The 19,952-nt window shown below is 47.2% G+C and overlaps 1 protein-coding gene across 1 annotated transcript in view; it reads left to right on the top strand.

The window, feature by feature from the left end:
* Positions 1–7,423: 7,423 nt before the first annotated feature.
* AMOTL1 (angiomotin like 1) overlaps positions 7,424–19,952 on the top strand; it is a 54,576-nt gene continuing 42,047 nt past the window's right edge. The window contains exons 1-2 of the mRNA XM_077173976.1: positions 7,424–7,552; positions 18,506–18,652. Coding sequence (XP_077030091.1) covers positions 7,510–7,552; positions 18,506–18,652 — 190 coding nt within the window. The 5' untranslated portion in view covers positions 7,424–7,509. The remainder of the gene's footprint in view (positions 7,553–18,505; positions 18,653–19,952) is intronic.

Raw genomic sequence — 19,952 nt, 5'->3', positions numbered from 1 at the left:
TCTTCCTTCTCTTATTCCTTGAACAGAGTCTTTCCTCAATGGCATGTGCCCACTTCTTCTAACTTTGGCAAACCCTCTAGATCTTAGTATTTAGTGATAAAGATAAAAGCTCCCTTTCCCAAATAACAAGTTGTAGTCAATTTTAGGAGGAACTGCTCAGACACCACTTTCCTCTGCCCAAATGTTTAGACATCCCTCAGTCTGGAAAAGATTATCCAAACCAGTGCTTATATCACCTTACAATTCCACTCTGCTTTCCAAACATAGCACAAGACATGATTACTCTATCCAAGGTAGACTAGACAGACAAAGGATATGAGATAGCAGAACAAGTAATGGAAATATGATTTCTTCTCTTGCCTTGCTCCCAGCTGGTGAGTTTTCACTTGGATCAGTCCCCTGGCCTAAGTCAGCTGTCTGGTTTGCAGTGCCAGGTAAGGCAGGTGGTAAGACCAAGCACAGGTTGGAGAGGTGGAGGACAAGGCCATCCCAGTAGCACCTTGGATTTATGCTGTGAAGTGATTGTTAACCAAAGAATACCAGGTCAAAAATACAAAGCCCTGGTCAAACCAGCCACCTGCACAGCAGGAGTTATTAGTAGAGGAGCAACAGATAAAGGAATATTATAATAAGAACATGCTGTGACAAAACATCAATATTGTAATAAAGCATCATAAGGATAAAAATCACAGAAAGGCAGGTCTGAGCAGGACTTCAGGAAGACAGATACATCTCACTTCTGCCTGGAGGCAGGGACAGTGGCTCCTGTTCACACATCACCCTGTGTGCAGGACCAACTCACCCTTGCAGCCTTCCCAGGCAACTCACCCCAGTGCTCTGCTGCCCTGGAGGGGTTTCCACAGTGTCTAATTAGATTTCCATCATTTAAGCCAAAGGCAGGCATAAGCAGAAAAAGGGCCTTCCAAGGGTCAGACTGAGAGTTTCTTGCCCACTCTGCAGGGGCTGAAGGGGGCATCCAATGGAGGATCAGTGGAGTTTATCTCTTTTTTCCTGCTCATCATGTCTTCCTTGACCTCTAGTCCTGTGTTCAGCTTTCTGCCAGCTTGCCCCAGCTTGCTGTCCACTGCAAATGTAAAAAATTGTCCTTGGACTTTGCATTATTTGTGGAAATGCTGTTTGGGACAGATTCATGAGAGGTTTTTTGCATCACATCATACCGTGAGTAACTAAGAAAAGTTTTGAGCAGACACACATCCATCTTTTCATATTTTATTGTAGCCCAGGTGTTCCTATCTTGTGTATAGTGACACCACGTGACACAGTACCCGAAGTCACACTTATACACCAACACATACAGCATCTGCACCTTCTCTCTTGTTCATCTACCAGGTTTATCACCTCATTGCAGCAGGTCAGATGAGTCTGACAGCTCTGTTCTTTGCTGAGTCTATGCTGGATGTTTCTCATACTCCTTCTCTACATGTTTGCAAAAATTTTGGTGATTCCAAAGCTTCCAATGATAGAATTAACAATGAATGGAAAATTTCTTCCTAGCTCTTCTTTCTCTCTTTGTCTTAAAGATTTGTGCTCTGCTTTGCCATGCCTAACCTTTGAAAACCTCTCTGTGGTCTGCTGCTGTGTAAATCAGTGACTCACCTGTACCTTGTGCATTTCTGATGTTCCTTGGTGAAGTACCCAGCAAGGGAGGCAAAAGTGACTGAGGGAGAGAGCAGCTTCCATGAAAGCAGGCTCTGAGTAAATTACAGCTGAATTAGGTGGAAAAGAGATGCTTGAAGTAAGGTACAGTAATAGTACAAGAATTATGAATGGCATAGAAATAAATAAGTGCAAGAGAGACATGGGCATAGTGGATGTAGTCCAGCAAAGAGCAACAAGGGTGATGAAGGAACTGTGGCACTTCTATGAGCAAAGACTGAGAGAGCTGGGTCTCATCAATGTGTAAAAATACCCATAGGAATGTTGTAAAGAGGTTATAATCAGACTTTTTTAGTGGTGCCGAGTGCCAGGACCAGGGGCAATGGGCACAAACAGAAACACAGGAGGTTCCCTCTGAATATCAGGAAACAGTTTTTTTCTCAGGGAGGTTGTGGACTTTCCATCCTTGGAGTAATTCCAAAGCCATCTAGACATGGTCCTGGGAAACAGGGTCTAGGTGGTCCTGCCTGAGCAGGGTGGTTAGAGCAGATGACCTGCAGAGCCCCTTCTGGCCTCAACCAGTCTGAGATTCTGTGAAAGAGGGAAAGGCTTAAAACAGCCCAAAGGAAGTATGTCTTCACTCAGCATACAATCCATTGTGCAGCTTGCTGCCACAGAATGTCCAGGGTGCCAAAAGTATGAATGGCTCAAAAAGTGATTAGAAAACATCATGGGAGAAAGGTCTATGAAGGCCTCTCAAACTTGATGATGCAGCTAAACCTTCTGGCTAACAAAGGGAAATGGGATCATGTACTAGAGGAAACAGCAGTTGTAATTGTCTATGTATTTTCTTTGCAGTCATCTACTGGAGAGGACACTAGGAGCTCTTAAACTTTGCAATAATCCAATGTGGTCCTCCTTGTCTTAGGTCAACAGTGACTAACCAGAAGAAAAAAAAAAAAAAACAAACCACCCTTTCCTTTCTTTTTCCTTTCTTCATCTCCTCTCCCACAGCTTTAGCTGCTGGATTTCAGCAGATATGAATCAGATGGTGACTGTTGTGTTCCTTTTGTTCTGTAAATGATTAAAACAGAACATTTCACACTTGCTTTGTGGCCCAGCAGAGAAATGCTACATTTTCCCCTTGGCAAATCCTAAGGTGGAATTTCTGGCTATGGAGAAAGTGAGATCAGGGAGAGAAAAACTATCCCAACAGAGGAACATATGCAGACGACTTTTCTGTCTCTCCCGTGCTTGGCATATCTTCTCCCCATTTTCCATTTCCTCATCTTTCCTCTCTTTTCCACCTCCTCCCCACCCCACTGGCATTTTTTTCTGCCTGCTGCTTAAAGATGATTTAATTGAATATCAGAAAAAAAGGAAGCAGACAGAATAAAAAATGCGAGGTGAAAGCCCCCAGCACAGAAAGCCCTGGGCAGAGTAATGAGAATGTGATGAAATGGAAAAATAACGTGGGAGTGGGGGGTATGAACCTCACTCTGCCAAAACTGAGATGAATATGTACAGGAGATGCAATGGATCAGTGGAAACCCCTAGGACCTGCACCTCACATTCCCTGACAGCTGACCAGAGGAGGAATTAGCTGGCTGTGCTATTTATAAGTGCACCCTGGGCATGGTCAGCTGCTGGAGGAGGTTCCCCACAACAGCAGCTTGCAGGAAATACTGCTTTGGTGAAACTGTCTGCCTGGGGAATAAACACGCCCAGAAATGAAATCCCATTGGATATAAAAGGGAAGGAAAGAAAAAGCCCTGGTCCCTGCCCTGTTTCTTCCCACTGCTTCATAACCATCCAGCTGTTTTTTCTTTCTTGTCCTGACCTCATCTCATATTGGAGCAAATCCAGGGAGCGAGTACTCTGCTTAGCTGTCTTCTGCCAGAAACCAAAGAGGTCAAGTTATTAGAGAAAAATGAAAGCTCTTTGGCAGAACTGGAAAAACAGATGTGCAGAGATATTTCTGCTGCCTCCAAATACAATGCTGCCTATGAAATGTGTATCAGAGGCGATCTGATAAATGTGCGCAGTTGTCGGGGTAGAAATCTTAACCAGTGGCTAATTATTTAGCAGGATGGGTTCCTTTGGGGCTCCAAGTTTACTGGAGCTGAATTTGCTGGCTGCCAGGTTACAAGATTACTTGAAAACTTCCTGCAGATGTGATTTAGAAAGTGGTGCTCCAATGCTACAAGAGGTTCTACCTCTGCCTAGTAGCTAGAAGTCTCTGCAAGGCAGGTAAAGCCTGTAGCTATCGAGAGAGAGGGTATTCTCCACCTGAGATATGATAAGAACATCTTTTATGTGAAAGGCTTTGTGGCTTTTATTTAATAAATTTGCCTGGGTGGAAGTTTCTATGCAGTATATTCATATTTCTTGATTCAGCTCTTCCTGTGGTCTCCGCATTGCAGGTCAGCTATTTGTGCCATCCCCAGAGGTGGTGTTAAAGGGGCTGGACCCCTCAGTCTGCCCATCAGCCACTGTTAAAAGCAGCAGAGGCAGCAAGAAGTGGAATTGTGTGCAGGCATTTGGGGTTGCCGCAGTGTCAGGCAGAGCGGGACAATTATTTGTTTGCTTGCAGCATTTGGAATCTGTGGGATTACACGCATGGATGGCTGCAAATGTAATGGGCATCAATGCCCGTGTGCGCTCGGGGTTTGGGATGGCTGCATCCCTGCTGCAGGGCCTCAGGGGTCCAGCCCCAGGTCTGTCAGTAGCAATTGCTCACAGCTCCCCAGCCAGCAGGTGTTTGGGATGCAGCAGGGATGCTGAGCGACGCAGGGGGCTGCTAAGGACCAAGCTATGGTGGCACCTGGAAATGCTTCTCCCTTCCCATGTAGCTCACCAAAATGCTTGGGATATCCATGAGAGGTGTTTGTTTTCCCTAGCAGGGTATAAGAGACATGAGATGTGGATAATGCACGTGTCCTGGGTCCATGGCGACCAGGGAGAAGCAGGAGGGAGGCAGTAAAAAGAGATGGTACTGTCATATCCTGAAAAGAGATATCACTGTCATATCATATCTGCTGACCTTACAACTGGAGATCTGAAGGCACTTGGACCTGGAGCAGGTTAGAACCAAAAGGGGTGAAAAATCGAACTTCTTTCCTGCCCCAAATTCCTTAGAATGACATAAAGCAAACAAACAAACACACAAAGTATTAAAATACTGGAGCTATTCCCAAATTGGCCAAACAATAAATTTTAATAAAATGTATAAACAAATTACTAAGTACATATGAAAGTTATTAAAATATTGGAGCTGCAAAGAGAGAAGCTTGGGTGGCAGTTGCCTTGCCCTCCTGGGCAGACACAGCTCACCAGAGGTTATCAGATGTATGAAATCACAAGGGGTTAGAGAACTCCCTCTCCAATCGGCCATCCTTTGTGGCCACTTACCAGTTTATCAAATCAAAATGGAATTGAACAGGAAAAAGGATTTTGAAAATCATGTGGAAATACACACCAGAAAATGAATAACATGAGAGAAAATTGAAACCATACTTTTACTTCAGGAGAAAAAAGGAGTCTTTTCCTTGGGAATCTAACAGCATGGTTCAGCAGGTCTTTGCAAGTCTACTGAAAGACAGGCTGGCAGATAATTTTTTTTCTTGATATATTTGTTCTTCTAGCACCAAAATCACCACTGATCACTTTCACTGGGTGAAAGGGGAGCACAAACCCTGGGGCCAGAATGAGAAACAAAAATAAGCCCTTGAAGAGGCTGGATCTGCTGGGCCAAGGGCAGTACAGCCAGATTGCACCCAGGCCCCCATGACACAGACTGGGAAGCAGAATAACCAAAATAATGTGTCCCATTTTGCCCAACCATATGATCCAGTTGGAACATGAAAAAATGTAGTGCTTGAATTGCCACTTTGAAGTGGACTCAGTGGGCTCACTGGACAGCAGTGCCCTCATCCCACTTCATGTGGCACAGCGAACAGGCACTGAACAAGCAAGGGCAAAATTTCACCTTCATTTTAAAATTGAACTGGTTTGTGCTTCACCTGTGCTCATAAGCAAAGCTAACCTCTCTGTGGGAGGTAGGAAAATCTGAAAAATCCAAGGCAAATTCCTCTTGGGGACCGAGGTGTCTAACTCTATTGTCAAGATTCTCCATGACTTTGCAGAGGATTTAGACACTCAAAAACCTGAATTTGGGCTTAATCTTCTCCCACACACTCAGGGCATCTGCAGATGACAAAGGAACAGAAAATCTATGTCTAATCCAAGTCTGGTACCCTAAGCCTGTAGTTTTCCTCCTGAAGTGGTCAATAATGTGATGGTTCCCCTTGCCCCCACCTCAAAAAGCAGCATATTTGCAATTCAGTGCTCCCCTGTTTGAGCATAACCCCAGCCTGTATTAGGTGACTTCATGGAGACAGGTAAAAGATGTTTAGTTTCAAAGCTTCAGAGAGACATTGCAGCATCTGACTGGCACCTCGCTTTGCACACAGGCATGGAGGGAAGGGCACCTCTGAGGATGCCCAGCTCACATGGCAAACATCATTCTGGGGTAACTTCTGTCATGGGAGATCCTCAGATGCAGGAAATGCTCAGATGCAAGAACTGAGGAACCTGATTTCACCACCGAATATTTTATCCTTCTTTGCCTGTTCCCATATCCTATAGCTTCCCTCTGTCTTGCATCTGAGCAAAACTCAAACTCTGAGCAAAGCTGTGTTTTGTGATGCAAAAAAGTAATGCCTGCTGTGAACCCCAGCACTCTCCCGGTGCCTGGAGCTGCTGAGAGCCCTCTCTGCATCCATCCAGTCCTGTGGCCGTGGCACTGGGCCAGGTCCTCTCTTGCTGTGCCCCTTTATGGGTCTGTGGTGACAGTGAGTGGTTTCTTCAGCCTGTTGCTGCATTTCTTCCTACCTGTCTTTATCCATTTGGCACAGTATTGAGGAGGAAGAAGTCACCTATCAGTCCCTGGGAGAAAGAAGTACAAATACAATAGACAATTCTGGCATCACTGGGCAGCTTGCTGGACTGAAAGAGATTGAAGCACTGAGATGGGGAAACCCAAGCAGTGTCCTGGCAGTGCCACTCATCCCAAAAGATGCTTACCCTATGGGGCAGTGCTGGGAATAGAGTGTGCTGGGACTGCCCAACCCAGCCTGTGCCTACATCATGGCTGCAGGGATGTGAATGAACTGCTGTGCAAACACCAGAGCAGCTCTTCTGCCATGTCCCCTCTGCCAAACCTTTGGCAGGAGGGCTGGAGAGGTCTGGGGAGATGGAGCAGTGGGTCACTCCAGCCCTAATGAACGCTCATCCCGTGGAGCTGGTGTGCCAAACCACAAAGACGTGTGATGGAGCAGGTGGGCAGCAGTGCAAGGGTCCGCGCTCAGGAATGTGGCGCTGAGTTTAGGAACGAAATGATATCCCTAGTCAGTCCCCGACAGCCATCGACTCCTCCATGCTCAAGGAGAAGCTAGAGCTCTGGGAGACGAGGAGGATGCCCAGGGTCAATTCACGGGTTTGGGTCGCGGCGTAACCCCCACCAACTGTCCCGCAAGGGACCAGGGAGTCTGTGGCGGTCTCTAGGTCGGGATTTAGATGCCGAGCATCCCCAGACATGAGGCGGGGCAGCCGTGCTGCCACACAGGCTCACCCCGGGCGTACCCTGGTGCCTTCAGTGGCTCCAACCTGGGTTGCGAGCCTCCAACCTGGGGAGCGAGGCTCCCCAGAACGTGCCTCCCCCCATCCCGGCAGGAGGGGCGAGAGGGGCGGGCAGCGGCCGCCCCACGCCGGGAGGTGCCTGGACCGCCCCGGCCCCGCCCCGTCGGCTGCCCCCGCCCCCGGCTGTGCCCGCCCCGGCCCGGCCCGCGGCGGCCGGCGGAGCGCGCCCGGCGGCGGCGGGGAGCGGCGCGGATGGCAGCCGTGCTGCCGGGGACGGCGGGGCGCGGAGCCGGAGGTAATGGCGGGGGAGGGAGACGGTGGCCGTGTGTCCCCGCTCGGCTGCGTGTCCGTGCGTACATGTTCGCGCACACGTGTGTCTGTCTGTCTGTGCGTGCATGGGGGTGCGGGTGCCCGTGTCCACGTGTGTGCGGGGGACCGCGCCGGGGTGTGCGGGGGTGCCGCGGCGGGATGTCGCTTCTCACGCCCACCCGTGAGTGCTGCCGTGTCCCGCCGTCTTCCCGGCAGGATGCGGGGAGGCCTGGGCAGCCTTCCGCCGGCTCCCGGACCCGGCGCGCCCCGCTGCTGCCCCGGGCTGCCCCGCAGGCGGTGCGGGAGCGGGGCCGGGGCCGTGCTGAGCCGCCCGACGCCCCGGCAGACCCGAGCCGCCGGCCCGGCGGGCGCCGCTGCTCCCGCTCCTCCGCTCCCGGAGTCCTCCCCGGGAATCTTCCCCGCTCCGGGAGGGCAGAGCAGCGCGGGGCGCGCCCCGAAACAGCCCCGGTGGGAGTGGGGTGTCCGCAGTATATTCTGACGGAGGAACACGCCGGGGTCCGCCGCCCCGGCGCTCCCGGGAAGAGCGAAGCGCCGGCCGGGAGCGCGGGCAATGTTTCCAGCGGCGCTCGGAGCGGCCGCTGCCGTTTCCGCAGCAGCGATCGCAGCGTCCCCGCGGTCCCCAGCGCCGGGCTGTCACTCGGAGCGGCCCCGGAGCACCCACCGGGGACGCCGGCCCCGTCCCGTCCCGTCCCGCGGGTGCGTGGGGCGGCAGCGCCGGCCGCAGGGGACACGCAGGAGGGGCCTCCCACGCCGGGAGAGCGCTTTCTCACGTTGTTGTTGCAGGAGGATGGTGAGAGGGAACTTTTTTTATATTTAACCTTCCTACCCATGCAGGGAACAAAGATAAACTCTGGTTTAAAAAAAAAAAAAAGTCAGCATTGAAAGCAAAAAAAAAAACCCAAAACCCACGACGTGAATTTAACCCGAATCCTTCTGCCAGGTTTTGTGATTCATAGCTTTAAGTACAGGAAGGTCGCTGGTTGGGCTTTTTCCTCTTTCGATGGAAAGAGTTTTTTTTTCTCTTTCCTGGTGCTGTGCGAGCATCCCGGGAGCTGTGGGCAGCTGCCGCCAGAGACAAGGATCTGGTGGCTGAGGGTCTGCAAGGCCCTTCTTGTGCATCCACTGAGTTCAGGTTATGCCTTTTTATGTATAGAAATAAGCCTAAAAGCTCCCTGAGAGAAGAGTGGCAGTGAGCATGAGTGCTGTGAATTTTCCTGAGCACAGCTAGCTGGCAGCGCCATTCCTGCTAACAGGTGTGCATGTATATAGCTATATATATAGATACTAAATATATGTGCAGGTGTGTTTATGTATTTTTATGTATTTACATAGCTATAGACATATATGGCTGCATATATTGTATATAAATAAAATACAGACCATGTGTTTATATTTACTTCTATACATATATATGTGTATATATATGTAGTCATTTCTAATGGCCAGAAAAGCTTTTCCAAGGATTCTATAAATACCTTATGAAAAATGTCCAAGTGGTGAGGGCAGGGAATATTGGGTTGGCAAGAGCCTATAGTAAAACCCCCTCTGAGGCTGTGCTGAGTGCATGGCATGGCCCTGCATGGAGGGTCTGGGACCTGCCCAGCCTTCCTCATCCCCAGCCACAACTGGAGCAGTGGTGTGAGGGAATGAATTCAGGGAGGCTGTTTTTGGGTTGTTAAATGGGGGAGGTATGTGCCCCACAGTGCTGCTGGGGCTGGCCTTCCTAGTTTCCCCAGGCTGTGTGGGGCCACTGGGACACCGCTGTCACCTGCATGTCCGTTCTCATTTGTCCTGATGTCCTTTTCTCCCTGTCAATGTTTGGCAGGGGAAACTTTGCTTTCCCTCTTCTTTTGGAAAGCAGTCAGCTGCTGGAGGAGGGCAGCTTCAATCCAAAGAGGCATGTGTGGCCTCTCCTAAGTCCAGATATCTGCAGGATTGGTGACAGGCCTGAGGGCAATTTCCAAGTCCTGGCCTCCCACAGCGATCTGGACCAAGCCCTCTGCGCATCAGTGCCTGGATGGAGGGATGGATGCGTGCATACAACTCTGGTGCTCCTTGCAAGAGCTCCTCTATGAAGAAACGCCAGCACAGAGCCAAAGGCTTTGCATTTCTCCTGCAGAGACACACCTAAGGGGGTTGGAAGGGGTCCCAGCAGCAGCCTGGGGAGGGTCAGGCGCAACCAGACTCTTCTGGTTTCAGGATTATGCGGAGATGTTACTGCTGACCATTGCAGCTTTCCTTCAGGAAAGAGTCCACGGTGCCTTTTTTTCTCACTGATAGGCATGTAACTTGCTTTGAAGGCCAGGTCTGGTATAAATGTTATTTGGTGCTAAGGCAGGAGTGTGTGCCCTGTGCAGCCTTCTTGTCCTGGAAACCATTAGGAGGACAGCTGCATACTTGGATTTTCACACACAGACTATCTGCTAATGTAATAGTCCCAGTGGAAAGTTTAGTGCTCGGGAATATTTTGTGGATTTGAGAAAAATCCCAGGAGGATTTTTGGCTTCATATAGCAATTGCTTTTTGGCAGCTTTGGGATAGATGTAATCTGGTCCTCATTTGTGTCCTGAATTTTTAAATGGAACGGCCTGCCTTCCATTCAGGGCAGAAGTAGAAATGGATGGAAGTAGAAAATAATAGTAACAAGAACAGCATTACCTCTAAAAAAAAAATTCTTCGGGCAAGTTTTCTGTCCAAATGCTGCATTTAGGAAATGTATGTGTCCATTTTTGGTCATTTTAGTTACTCTTTGAGTAGGTGAGATGCTACTGTGGATGTAAATTTCAGGTGGATCTGTAGAAGCGAGTGAAACTGCCCCAGGTTTGGATTGGTGCATGCGAGAGCAGAGTTTGGCCACACAGTCAGGTGTATCCCATTAGCAGCAGGAGGTCTTGAAGCATTTGCTGGCTTCCAGTGGCCTTGTCCAGGTCAGATGTGTCCCACCACGGTGTGTGGCTGTGGTTTTCCTGCTGCATGTCTGTCCCATATCTTGAAGTTGTAGCATGTCATGTTTGTGCAAAGCAGGCAATGGCAGCCAGCATGTGTCAAGGCAGCACCAGCTGAGGAGAGGGGTCATCTACAGGGGTATGCCCCATCTCAAGGACACGTAGCATGGGGTTAAATAATTGAGCAGGACTTGGGATTATCTTCTCTGACCATGTTGGTTAGCACAAATATAAATGTGCTTCAGACAACAGTAACTCCAATGATCAAGTCTCAGGCTGGAAAATAATGACATTGTTAATTTCATTTAATGAATGATTTAAGGATTTTAAATGCTTTTAGTGAAATTCCTCCCTGTGACGGCTACCTGGGACAGACAGAAGGTCCCTGCTAGTGACATGTCCCATTCTCTGGGATGTGTCCTGCTTGTGACCAGCAACATTTTGAAGCTGGCTTTGGTATGATGATGGCTCCACACCAGTGGCTGTTGCTGTGATTTTCCCTGTTTTAAATCTGAGCTGAGCCATCTGGGAGCAAGAACTACAGGCAATTATCTTGTTAGCACTTTTACGTATAATACCTTTATTAAATTTCTGCATTTTAAAAGTGGCTGAATATAAATTGCATGTAATGTTTTAATAATGGAAGAATCATAATTGTAATATAAATTCTGGTGGGAAGAAGGTTTAATTTCTTTTTGCTTTAAGTTATGACACTTCAGAGTTGTGCAAAGACTGCTTAGTGTAGGGTTATCTTAGTGAAGAACGAGCAGTTCTTCACACAGATCAAGTGAAGAACTGTAGATCCGTAGGATTGTTTGTTGCTTGTGTTAAAAAAATGGAAACACTAGAAATCCATACGATAGAGTTCAATGCCCGCCTTTTCAGTTAGAGAGTACTGTACAGCCTTTGTACTATTTTTGTTCTGTCCTTATCCCAGGCTCCTTTGTACACTGCAAGCTTGTGGGAATGACTCAGGGAGAAAGCTATTTAACCTAAAGGACACCACTGGCAAAAAAAACCAACATAGATGGATAAAGAGCAATGTCTGTGACTGTGAGTGGGAACCAAGAGGAATATTTGTGTGTGTCTGAGGAAGAGAGATCCCAAAACCTCCTCCAAATGGGATGAAAAAAAATTCCTCTTCTTCAGGATGCTGTTTATTCAGTTCAAGAGGGGAATTTTATAACTTAGTTGCTTGAAGTAACAAGGAACTACAACTGAATGATCCACAGACCTAGGTCCTATTTCACTTCTGGTTAATTAATGGAAGGGCTTAAATATCGGAGTGACACGGATCATGCCAGTGCTTTTCTGTAATGTGATCATTTTTAAAGGCAGTAAGTACAGCAAAATTTATCATGGCTTAAACTCCTGCTCTACAAGTGTCTTGTCTGTAAGTTGTAGCTGATTGATGATTTTGCTTTTTTCCCCCAGTGGGAAAAGATTTCCTTACCTAAGAATTTATGTGATGCATTTTTATCTTGGAGGGTTTTTTATTGCTTGGAAATCAGAATTTATAGTGTAGTGAAAATGTCTGCAGACAGTTGCTGGGCTGACAAGTTGTGTGGCTGTAGCAGAAGTGTTGTCTCACTTGCAAGCTCCATGTCAGCCTTTGTATTTCATTCTTTTACTGGGAGTTTCTTCCTCTACTTTCAGCTCTGAATAATACTTACCCTTTCATCTCAGAGCAGCGATGCTGACATGAGCTGTCATTGTGCCACTGGCACTTTGATCAAAGCAAGAGTTTCAATTATTGATTCAATTCTTCGAATAAATTTGGGCTGGATGTATTTGTAGACTCAGTGTTATAGCTGCAAAGGCAAATGTGTCACTTATATATGGAGAGACCTTAAAAATGCACATATTTTTGCAAAGCCTAGCACAGCTTCCTAAGGAATATGCATCTTTTCCTTCATCAGGTTAATGCCCAGGTAATGTTTGGCACCTGGAGGTGTGATGAGAATACTCTGCCTGTATTCTGCCTGTCTTCTGGGGTGTGCCTGGGTCAGGGAGGAAAAACTAGCGTGTTATTCTAGCATTATAAAACCTGTTACCATCTGAGATGAAAGAGTGGTGATGGGCACTGTTTGCCCCTACATGCCACACACCTGATTTCCATCGGGAAGGCGGGGAAGTGCGGGCATCCGAGGGGATCTCCCGGGGAGGCAGGCTTGGCTCCACTCTTGCCTGTATCCATCTGATCTCATGCCAGGTTTGGGAGCTGCTTTCCAAGCACATTTGCTTTGCTTCTCTCATAGGCTTTATTCTCCCCTGCTTTGGTTTTTGCTGAAGGGAAGCATATATGAAAATAAGCATGTGAGGCTGAAGTTTCATGGAGAATGTTCATCCTTGTAGGCAGTTAAATTTGGACGTGTTAGCACAATTCTTTGGGAGAGACGGGGTTTGGCTGGCTTCATTGTCTAGTCCCATTAGTCTTGCTTGTGCTTTCTTGGACAATGTACTTTCTGGAGAGTGAAATGACAGTACCAAGAATGGGTGACTCCAGAAACTCTTCTTGAGCAGGGGAATAGCACAGCGTGGGTCCTGGAGCTGATACTGGGATGAGGATCTCTTTCCCCAGAGCGGTGAGTTGCGGAGGCGTAGCTCGGTCTGATAATCCTGCCAGGCACAGGGGTGCAGCTTCTCTTGCTTTTATGTGGGAAATGAGAGGTGCTGCTCACTCACATCTGGTGTGCATTATGCATGTTGGATTTTTGTCCTGCAAGATATTGCTCTGCTCCCGTGGAAATGATACTAGTGATGCTTGTTCAGTCCGTGCAGGGCTCAGGAGCCCTGGCAGTGGATGCGAGGTTCCCAGGCAGAATTATGGGGTGTGAGGATGAGTCAGCCACCCCCGAAGTGACCTAGAAAACTTGTGCATTGACTGGGGAGCTGCTGATGGGAAACAATCACCAGTGGCTGCCTGAGACCCTGCACTTCCTTGGAGCTGTGGCTGCAAAAGAATCCCAGTGCTGTTGGAGGTACCAAAATCATCCCTTGTGACATTGTTAGGAGTCCAATTTTTACACTTAAACCAATAAGCGAGACACGCGAGTTATTTTTTTCTGTGCCAAAGGAAACTCAAATCTTCCTCCCAGCTTTGGGAGAGTGGCATGGCTGTGTGGCTGGGGTATGGCAATCCCTGCTCTCAAGACTGGGCTAATGCTTAGGGGAGAAGTAGGGTTCACGGGTCACGGGCCAGGATGCACATGGAGGGGTGTCCAGCCTTGCAGAGGGTCCCTGTGACCCACTGTGGGGACTGATTGGTGCACCCTGGGCAATTCATGGCACAGCCTTTGTGCAGCCTCCTGGACCATGGAGTGCTTTACTGTTCTATTGTTATTTCCCTTAAATTATTCTCTACCTTTTTGACCTGAAATTTTTATGCAGCGGCAGGGCAGGGAAAATATTTTAAATGTCGAATAAGGTATTTATCCTCCTTTTTGGCACAGCTGTGATACAGAAGGACAGATGTGGTCTTGGAAATGATGTAATTTTTCTCCTGTCATTTCTTGACTTCCCTTACATACTGTTGCAGGTTTATAGGAGAGTGTAAAGCCTCCTTACTTTTTAATTTCAGATGATTGCTTAGGATCATATTTGAAACACTTCAGTCTCCTTTGAACCATTCGGTCAGTAGAGTACAGATTGAAAGAGAAATTTTTGAAAGTCAGCTCTGTGGTTTTGTTTGGCTGGGTGGCTTTTGGGTGGTAGAAGAGGAGTCATACATGCCAGCAGCATGGGCTGTGCTGCAGGCAGCCACATTATGTTACCTGGGTGGCCAGTGGGTGTGATGCAGAAACTCATTACCTGGGCTCTGCCTTGAGGCTCTGCCTCTAAATAACAGCAAGCTGTGTTTTCACAACTGGCATCTTCCGGTGTTTTGCTGAAGACGAGAGTAGTAGTACAGTTTGGCTGTAAGAAAACCATCTTCTCTGACTGTTTTTGTAAATTTGTTTCTTGGGGATGCTCTTACTGCTTTAAAAACATGGCTTTCCTCTCATGTCCCAGCAATGAGCTTCCTATGTGGTTTGCTTTAGATCCTTTTCAAAACCAGACTGAAGCCACATCAGAAACAGGAAATATTTAAGTGTTGCTCCACTGTCTCTGGGTCCTGGCTGACTGTCTGGTGTTAATCTTAGCAACTGATTCATTTGAATAGTTCTGAATCTACAAATGAATTGCACTGCTGTGCAGTAACCTCCAGGATAATACATCTGCTTCTGTACAGTGGAATGCATGCTTATCTAAAAATAAAGGAAAACAAATGAATTGGTGTCAGGCAGTCCCTTAGATGTAGGAGAGTTGGTAGAGATGCAGAAATGAAGGTCTGGAGCAGCTGCCCAATTTTGCAAGGACTGAACTGGGCCAGAAATATGCTCTTGTCTTATAGAGATGGCTGTAAGAGACACTAGATACATGGCAATTGAAGGCATGATGTCTGTGGACTGGGTTGCATCCTGGCATCCTGGGGCTGAGGGGACTGGCCTGGCTTTGAGAGGGTGAGAGCAGAGGGCACAGCACAGCTGGCAGCTGCCTGCAGGCACCTACAGGCATGATGAGGTCAGTTCTTCTTGGCAGTGGCTGTCACAAAACATGGGGCAGCAGCTGCAGCAGCTGTGGTTTGTGGCTTGTTTGGGCTAGATATGGGTAAAAAGCCATTCCCCAGGGACGTGCCCCTGGCAGGGTGATGATCTCCATTCTATGTTGCTCTCAACTGGCTTCTTAACTCCTGGCTGCTGGGCACCACTGCTCTGGCACTAGGAATCATCATTGGGATGAAAATTGCTCTTTTGGTGACCACTGTAGAGGAATGAAGAGGTCTAGGAAAGGAGCAAGTCCCTAACCATTGGATGGGTGCCTTGCACCATGTCAGAGCTGGATGTAATAAAGCCTTTCCCTGCAGAGAGGAGAGCTGGGATTTGGAAGGGTCCCGTGACAGCAAGTGGAGAAAGAAATGCGACTTGTGCCTTGCTCCAAATGGCTTGTGAGGTTCCACTAAGCTTTCAAGTAGTGCCTTATTGCCCATGATCTGGATTGTGGCTGTGTGCCAAGCACTGATCTATTGGCAGCTGTTTTCTGTGTTACACAGAAACTGATTTTCTGTGTCAGTTACAGCTGACATTTTATTAAAACCTACTGTGAATGAACATTAAATATTGTTACATCATTTTTAATATCATAAAACATCATGACATCATTTTATGATGATAAAACATCAACATGGCTACAGCACAGTCCAGTAGTTTCTGCCTGGATTGGGGCTACTTGATTTTGACTGTGATTAACGGAGATCAGAAACTGAGCAGTTTGGCAGATGCTGGCATTTACCAGTCCTGATTTTAGTAGAGTATTGCTCTGCCACAACAACCAGGGACAAGTTGTTAGGTGAGAATTTCTGCTCCTGTTAAAGAAAAAAACATGTCTTTGTTCTCCATCTTGTAAAATTTGAAACCATGACCCAAGGGTGCCTACAGACTCGAAATGCAATTTTACTAACAGTTTATTTCTTTTGAATTCTCTTTGGTGAGTGGTGGGGCCAAGCCAGTATCTGCTGGCTGCCCATGTTGCCTGTAATGCTTGAAGCTGCTTGTCTTCTTCTTTGGGTGTGCAGGTTTTCTTTGCTTCACCCCAATCTACTTTTTATTCATAGAACAAGCTTGGGTTTGAAGTGCACTGGTTGCATACAGGATTCCAAATTCCAAGGCAGGACTGTGTGTGTGGAGGAGCAACGAAGGGTGTTTTTAATCCTATTCTCTACCAGAATAGGCCAATAATTTTGGAAATTAGTGTACTTGAGATTTTTCTTGGGTCTGTGTCAGCATCAGCACAATTTACAGACCAGTCTCCTATGCTTGTTTTCACGTGCATATATGGCTTAGATCTACTCAAGCAAGCAATCTTTCCCTCTTGCTTTCTAAATATAGATAACTGCCATACACATTCATGCATAATATGAATGGTAAAGTGATGAATTCATTAACATTTTGCAGAAATGCCTATTTCCTCTCCTCTTGGCACAGAAGAAAATAGTATCTTCGTGCCTGTAGAAATGACAGGCTGGATCCTACCCCCCCCCTTGTCATCCCCCTGCTGCCTTGCTCCATGCAGTTGCATGGGGCTGGTGATGACCTGTGTAATATATGCAGGAAGCATGCAGTTAGCTGAGCACAAACCAAGGAGTCAGGATTAATAAATCCAGGTCATTCATGGATGGCTGTTTTTCCTGCAGAGTGGGGTGCTGTGGATCCCTGTTCTTGTGGGCTTCCTGCCCCACAGGGATGGCCAGATGCATCACCAATGCCATTTTGAGCAGTCTGCCTCCTGCTCAAGCAAGTCCTGGGCAGTGGCTGGAGGTTGATGACCATTCCCTTAGCCTAAAACCTGTGACAGCTAGTGGGGTGAGTGGAGAGTGAGCCTGCTGTGTGCCTGTTGTGCCAGGGTACTTGCAGCCAGAAGATGCTCATTTCCAAAGTTTGAATCTCAAGAAGCCTCTCTTTACAAAATTAGTAAATTCTCAGAAAAATGAGAAAGTAAAAATCACAAAGGCATAGAACAATCCAGGTTGGAAGGGATCTCACAGATCATCTGGTCTAACCTTTTGAGGGAAGGAGACAATGTAGATGAGATTATCTAGGACAGTGTCTAATCGCATACTGAAAACCTCCAGTGATGGGGAGGATGCCACATCCCTGGGGAGGTTGTTCAGTGAGTGATTGTTTGCACTGTAAAAAGTTTCATCCTTATGTCAAGATGAAACATCTCTTAGTGCAACTTGTGCTTGCTGCCCCTTCTCACTGTAGCTCCTTGTGAAAAGAGACCCTTTTTCCTCTCTGTAGCCCCCCTTTAAAAGCTGCAAGACTGTACTGAGAGGTCCCTCACAGCCTTCTCTTCTCTGGGGAAAAAGGACCAAATTCCTTCAGCCTTTCCTCTCAGAACAAGTTCTACAGCCCACTAATAATTTTGCAGCCCTCCATTGTACCCTGTACAGTCTGTGTCTTCCTTGAATTGTAGGATTATGCCAATGTCATTTGTGGCTTGAAATATAGGGTCAAGCCAATGTCGTTCCTGGCTTAACACTGCTGTGATGCGTTTTGTATCAGTTTGTTAGAACAAGCACCCCTGAGAACAGATTTAGGATGAGCCTTGTTTGCCAAGTTGCAAGCAGAAAAGGCCTTAATGCCCTGTAAGTGCTGCTCGGCAGAGACTAAAACATCCCTGTATTATCAACAATGTTTCCAGCACAAATCCAAAACATAACCCCGCAGTAGCTACTGAGAAGAAAATTAACTCTGTCCTAGCCAAAACCAGTGCAGTGCAGCCATCAGTGTCTGTGGGATGCTGGGGGATGCAGCTCCTGTGCAGTTGGTCTGCAGCACAAATTCCCATGGCCCTCCAGCTACATCCGCTCCTTGCCGTATTAAGAACATCTGGACAAAGTGATTTATAAACTCTCTCCCTTGATAGCACTGGTTGTATTTTCTGTCTCAGCAATTTTCTGTATTGCTGAACTATTACTCATGAGCAGATTTTGTGGTAAGACCTTTTCCAGACTATAGTCCTATTTAATGTGTGGCCGTGTCCTCACCTTTCCTTCTTTTTACCCACTCCCTTGTTCAGTTTTACTATGGCTCTGTTGATTTCATGTCTTGGGGCTATGCCTTGATTTGTGAGCTTGTGACTTTTCACTGTTAGCTCCTACAAAACTTTCTTTGTACCTGGACTGAGCATCTTGTAGGCCAGGCTGGGTCAATGCATGAAACAACACTGGTGACTTGGTGTTTTGCCTCTTGTTCCCTTGTATTATTTGGGAAGTGCAGACTGAAGAGTTGGTTTGCTCACTGGCCTCAGAAGGGCTTCTCAGCACCTAGCCATGCTCAAGACTTTTTTTTGGACTACTGTTATAAGTCATGGCTTCACATTTTGTCATTCATGCCGTTTCTTTACTGGTATTCCGTTCTTCTTTCTTACAGGCTCCACATCTGTTTGTTACAAGCCTACCAGCCCAGTCCAGGTACTGGAAGACTCTGGCTTTCTCTACCAGGATCACCAGTTGTTTGCTGGCAGGCATGAAGTGTCCCCACTAACAGCTGAAGTGATCAGTGCCAAAGAAAAAGCTGGTAAGTGCATGGCCACACTTCTGTATGAAAGCGCTGCCTTTTCTTCCAGGTTTTTCCCGAAGTATAAATTGAGCAGTTTAAACCATTTACAAGTAATATTTAGAGAGTTGAGGGCCAGCTTTTCATTCTTCATAGAGTCAAAGTTACCTTTGACTTGTGTATTATGACCCACCATCACTTGTCACCTGTATTTGTGGAGGGTGCATCATTTCTGCTAGTGTTTTCAGGACATGGTTGCTTTTCAGTGCACAGCTGGACCAATTTCCATGGCTCTTTTGCTGATGGAGCAAGACCATAGACACTGTGGAAAGTTCACTGTGGTCAATCCTTCTGGACTTCAATAATAGGCAGTTTAAAGAACACCTCCCAGATAAAAGGATGATAACATGACTAGCATGGAAGTGGAAATCCTGATGTATTATAAAGAACTGCCTGGACTGTGTGATGTTGGCTTTATCCCCTTTCCTCAGGCTTTTCTCAGGCATTGTCTAACAACCTAGACTGTATGCTTTCTGGTGTGTTAGGGAGACATTATTGCTTGTCTGTGAAAATGTCCAGTGTGATGAGGCTTCTGTGTGCTGTGATAACATGAACAAGGCAGCAAGAGTTTGCTGTAACTGCAGGGACATTTAAAGCAGCTGGATACTTGGCTGTTGAGCACACAGGTAGATGGAAATGCACTGTGTGTCTGTGCATCTTCCTGCCTCAAACACCATCCCCAGGAGCTGACAGACTCTCTGAGAGCTGGTGGGCAGACTGCAACCCCAGTGAGTGAGGCTGGCAGGCAGATAACATTGTTTCAGGGAAAGCAGGAGAGGTGTATCTGCTAGGGCAGGTGTGGAATGAAACAGCCTGGGAATCTTCTCTCTCTCTTGAGCCACACCATCATCTTTAAGGCTTTGCCACAGAAATGCTAGCGGAAATGACCTCTTATCATTGTTAAGAGTCAAAAGCTTTTCTTTCCCTCTGGCATCTGGGTTGTATATAAGTTATCCCACAGCATGTGTAGTAACTGGTGAAACCTCAGGGAAATGACCAGACCTCAAGAGAAAGCTTGCTTTTAAACTGCTTTCAAATGTCAGGAAACATATGTAAGTCCTGACAAACTCCTCTGAACATTGGGAAAAGCCGGAGAGAGAAAGTTGCCAAGAGTGACCTCAAGAAACCAAACTGCAGAAAGCACCTCCTTCTTGCCTAGGGACAATTGGAAGACTCTTCTCACTTTTGTCTGCACTGGAGTCTTTCAGAAACATTCCTCTGAGTTCAGACAGTGTTCAGATACACATCTTACAGCACTTTT

Source organism: Agelaius phoeniceus, chromosome 2, assembly GCF_051311805.1.
Source record: "Agelaius phoeniceus isolate bAgePho1 chromosome 2, bAgePho1.hap1, whole genome shotgun sequence".
NCBI classification, from domain to species: Eukaryota; Metazoa; Chordata; class Aves; order Passeriformes; family Icteridae; genus Agelaius; species Agelaius phoeniceus.
This window is presented reverse-complemented; position numbering and strand designations above follow the sequence as displayed.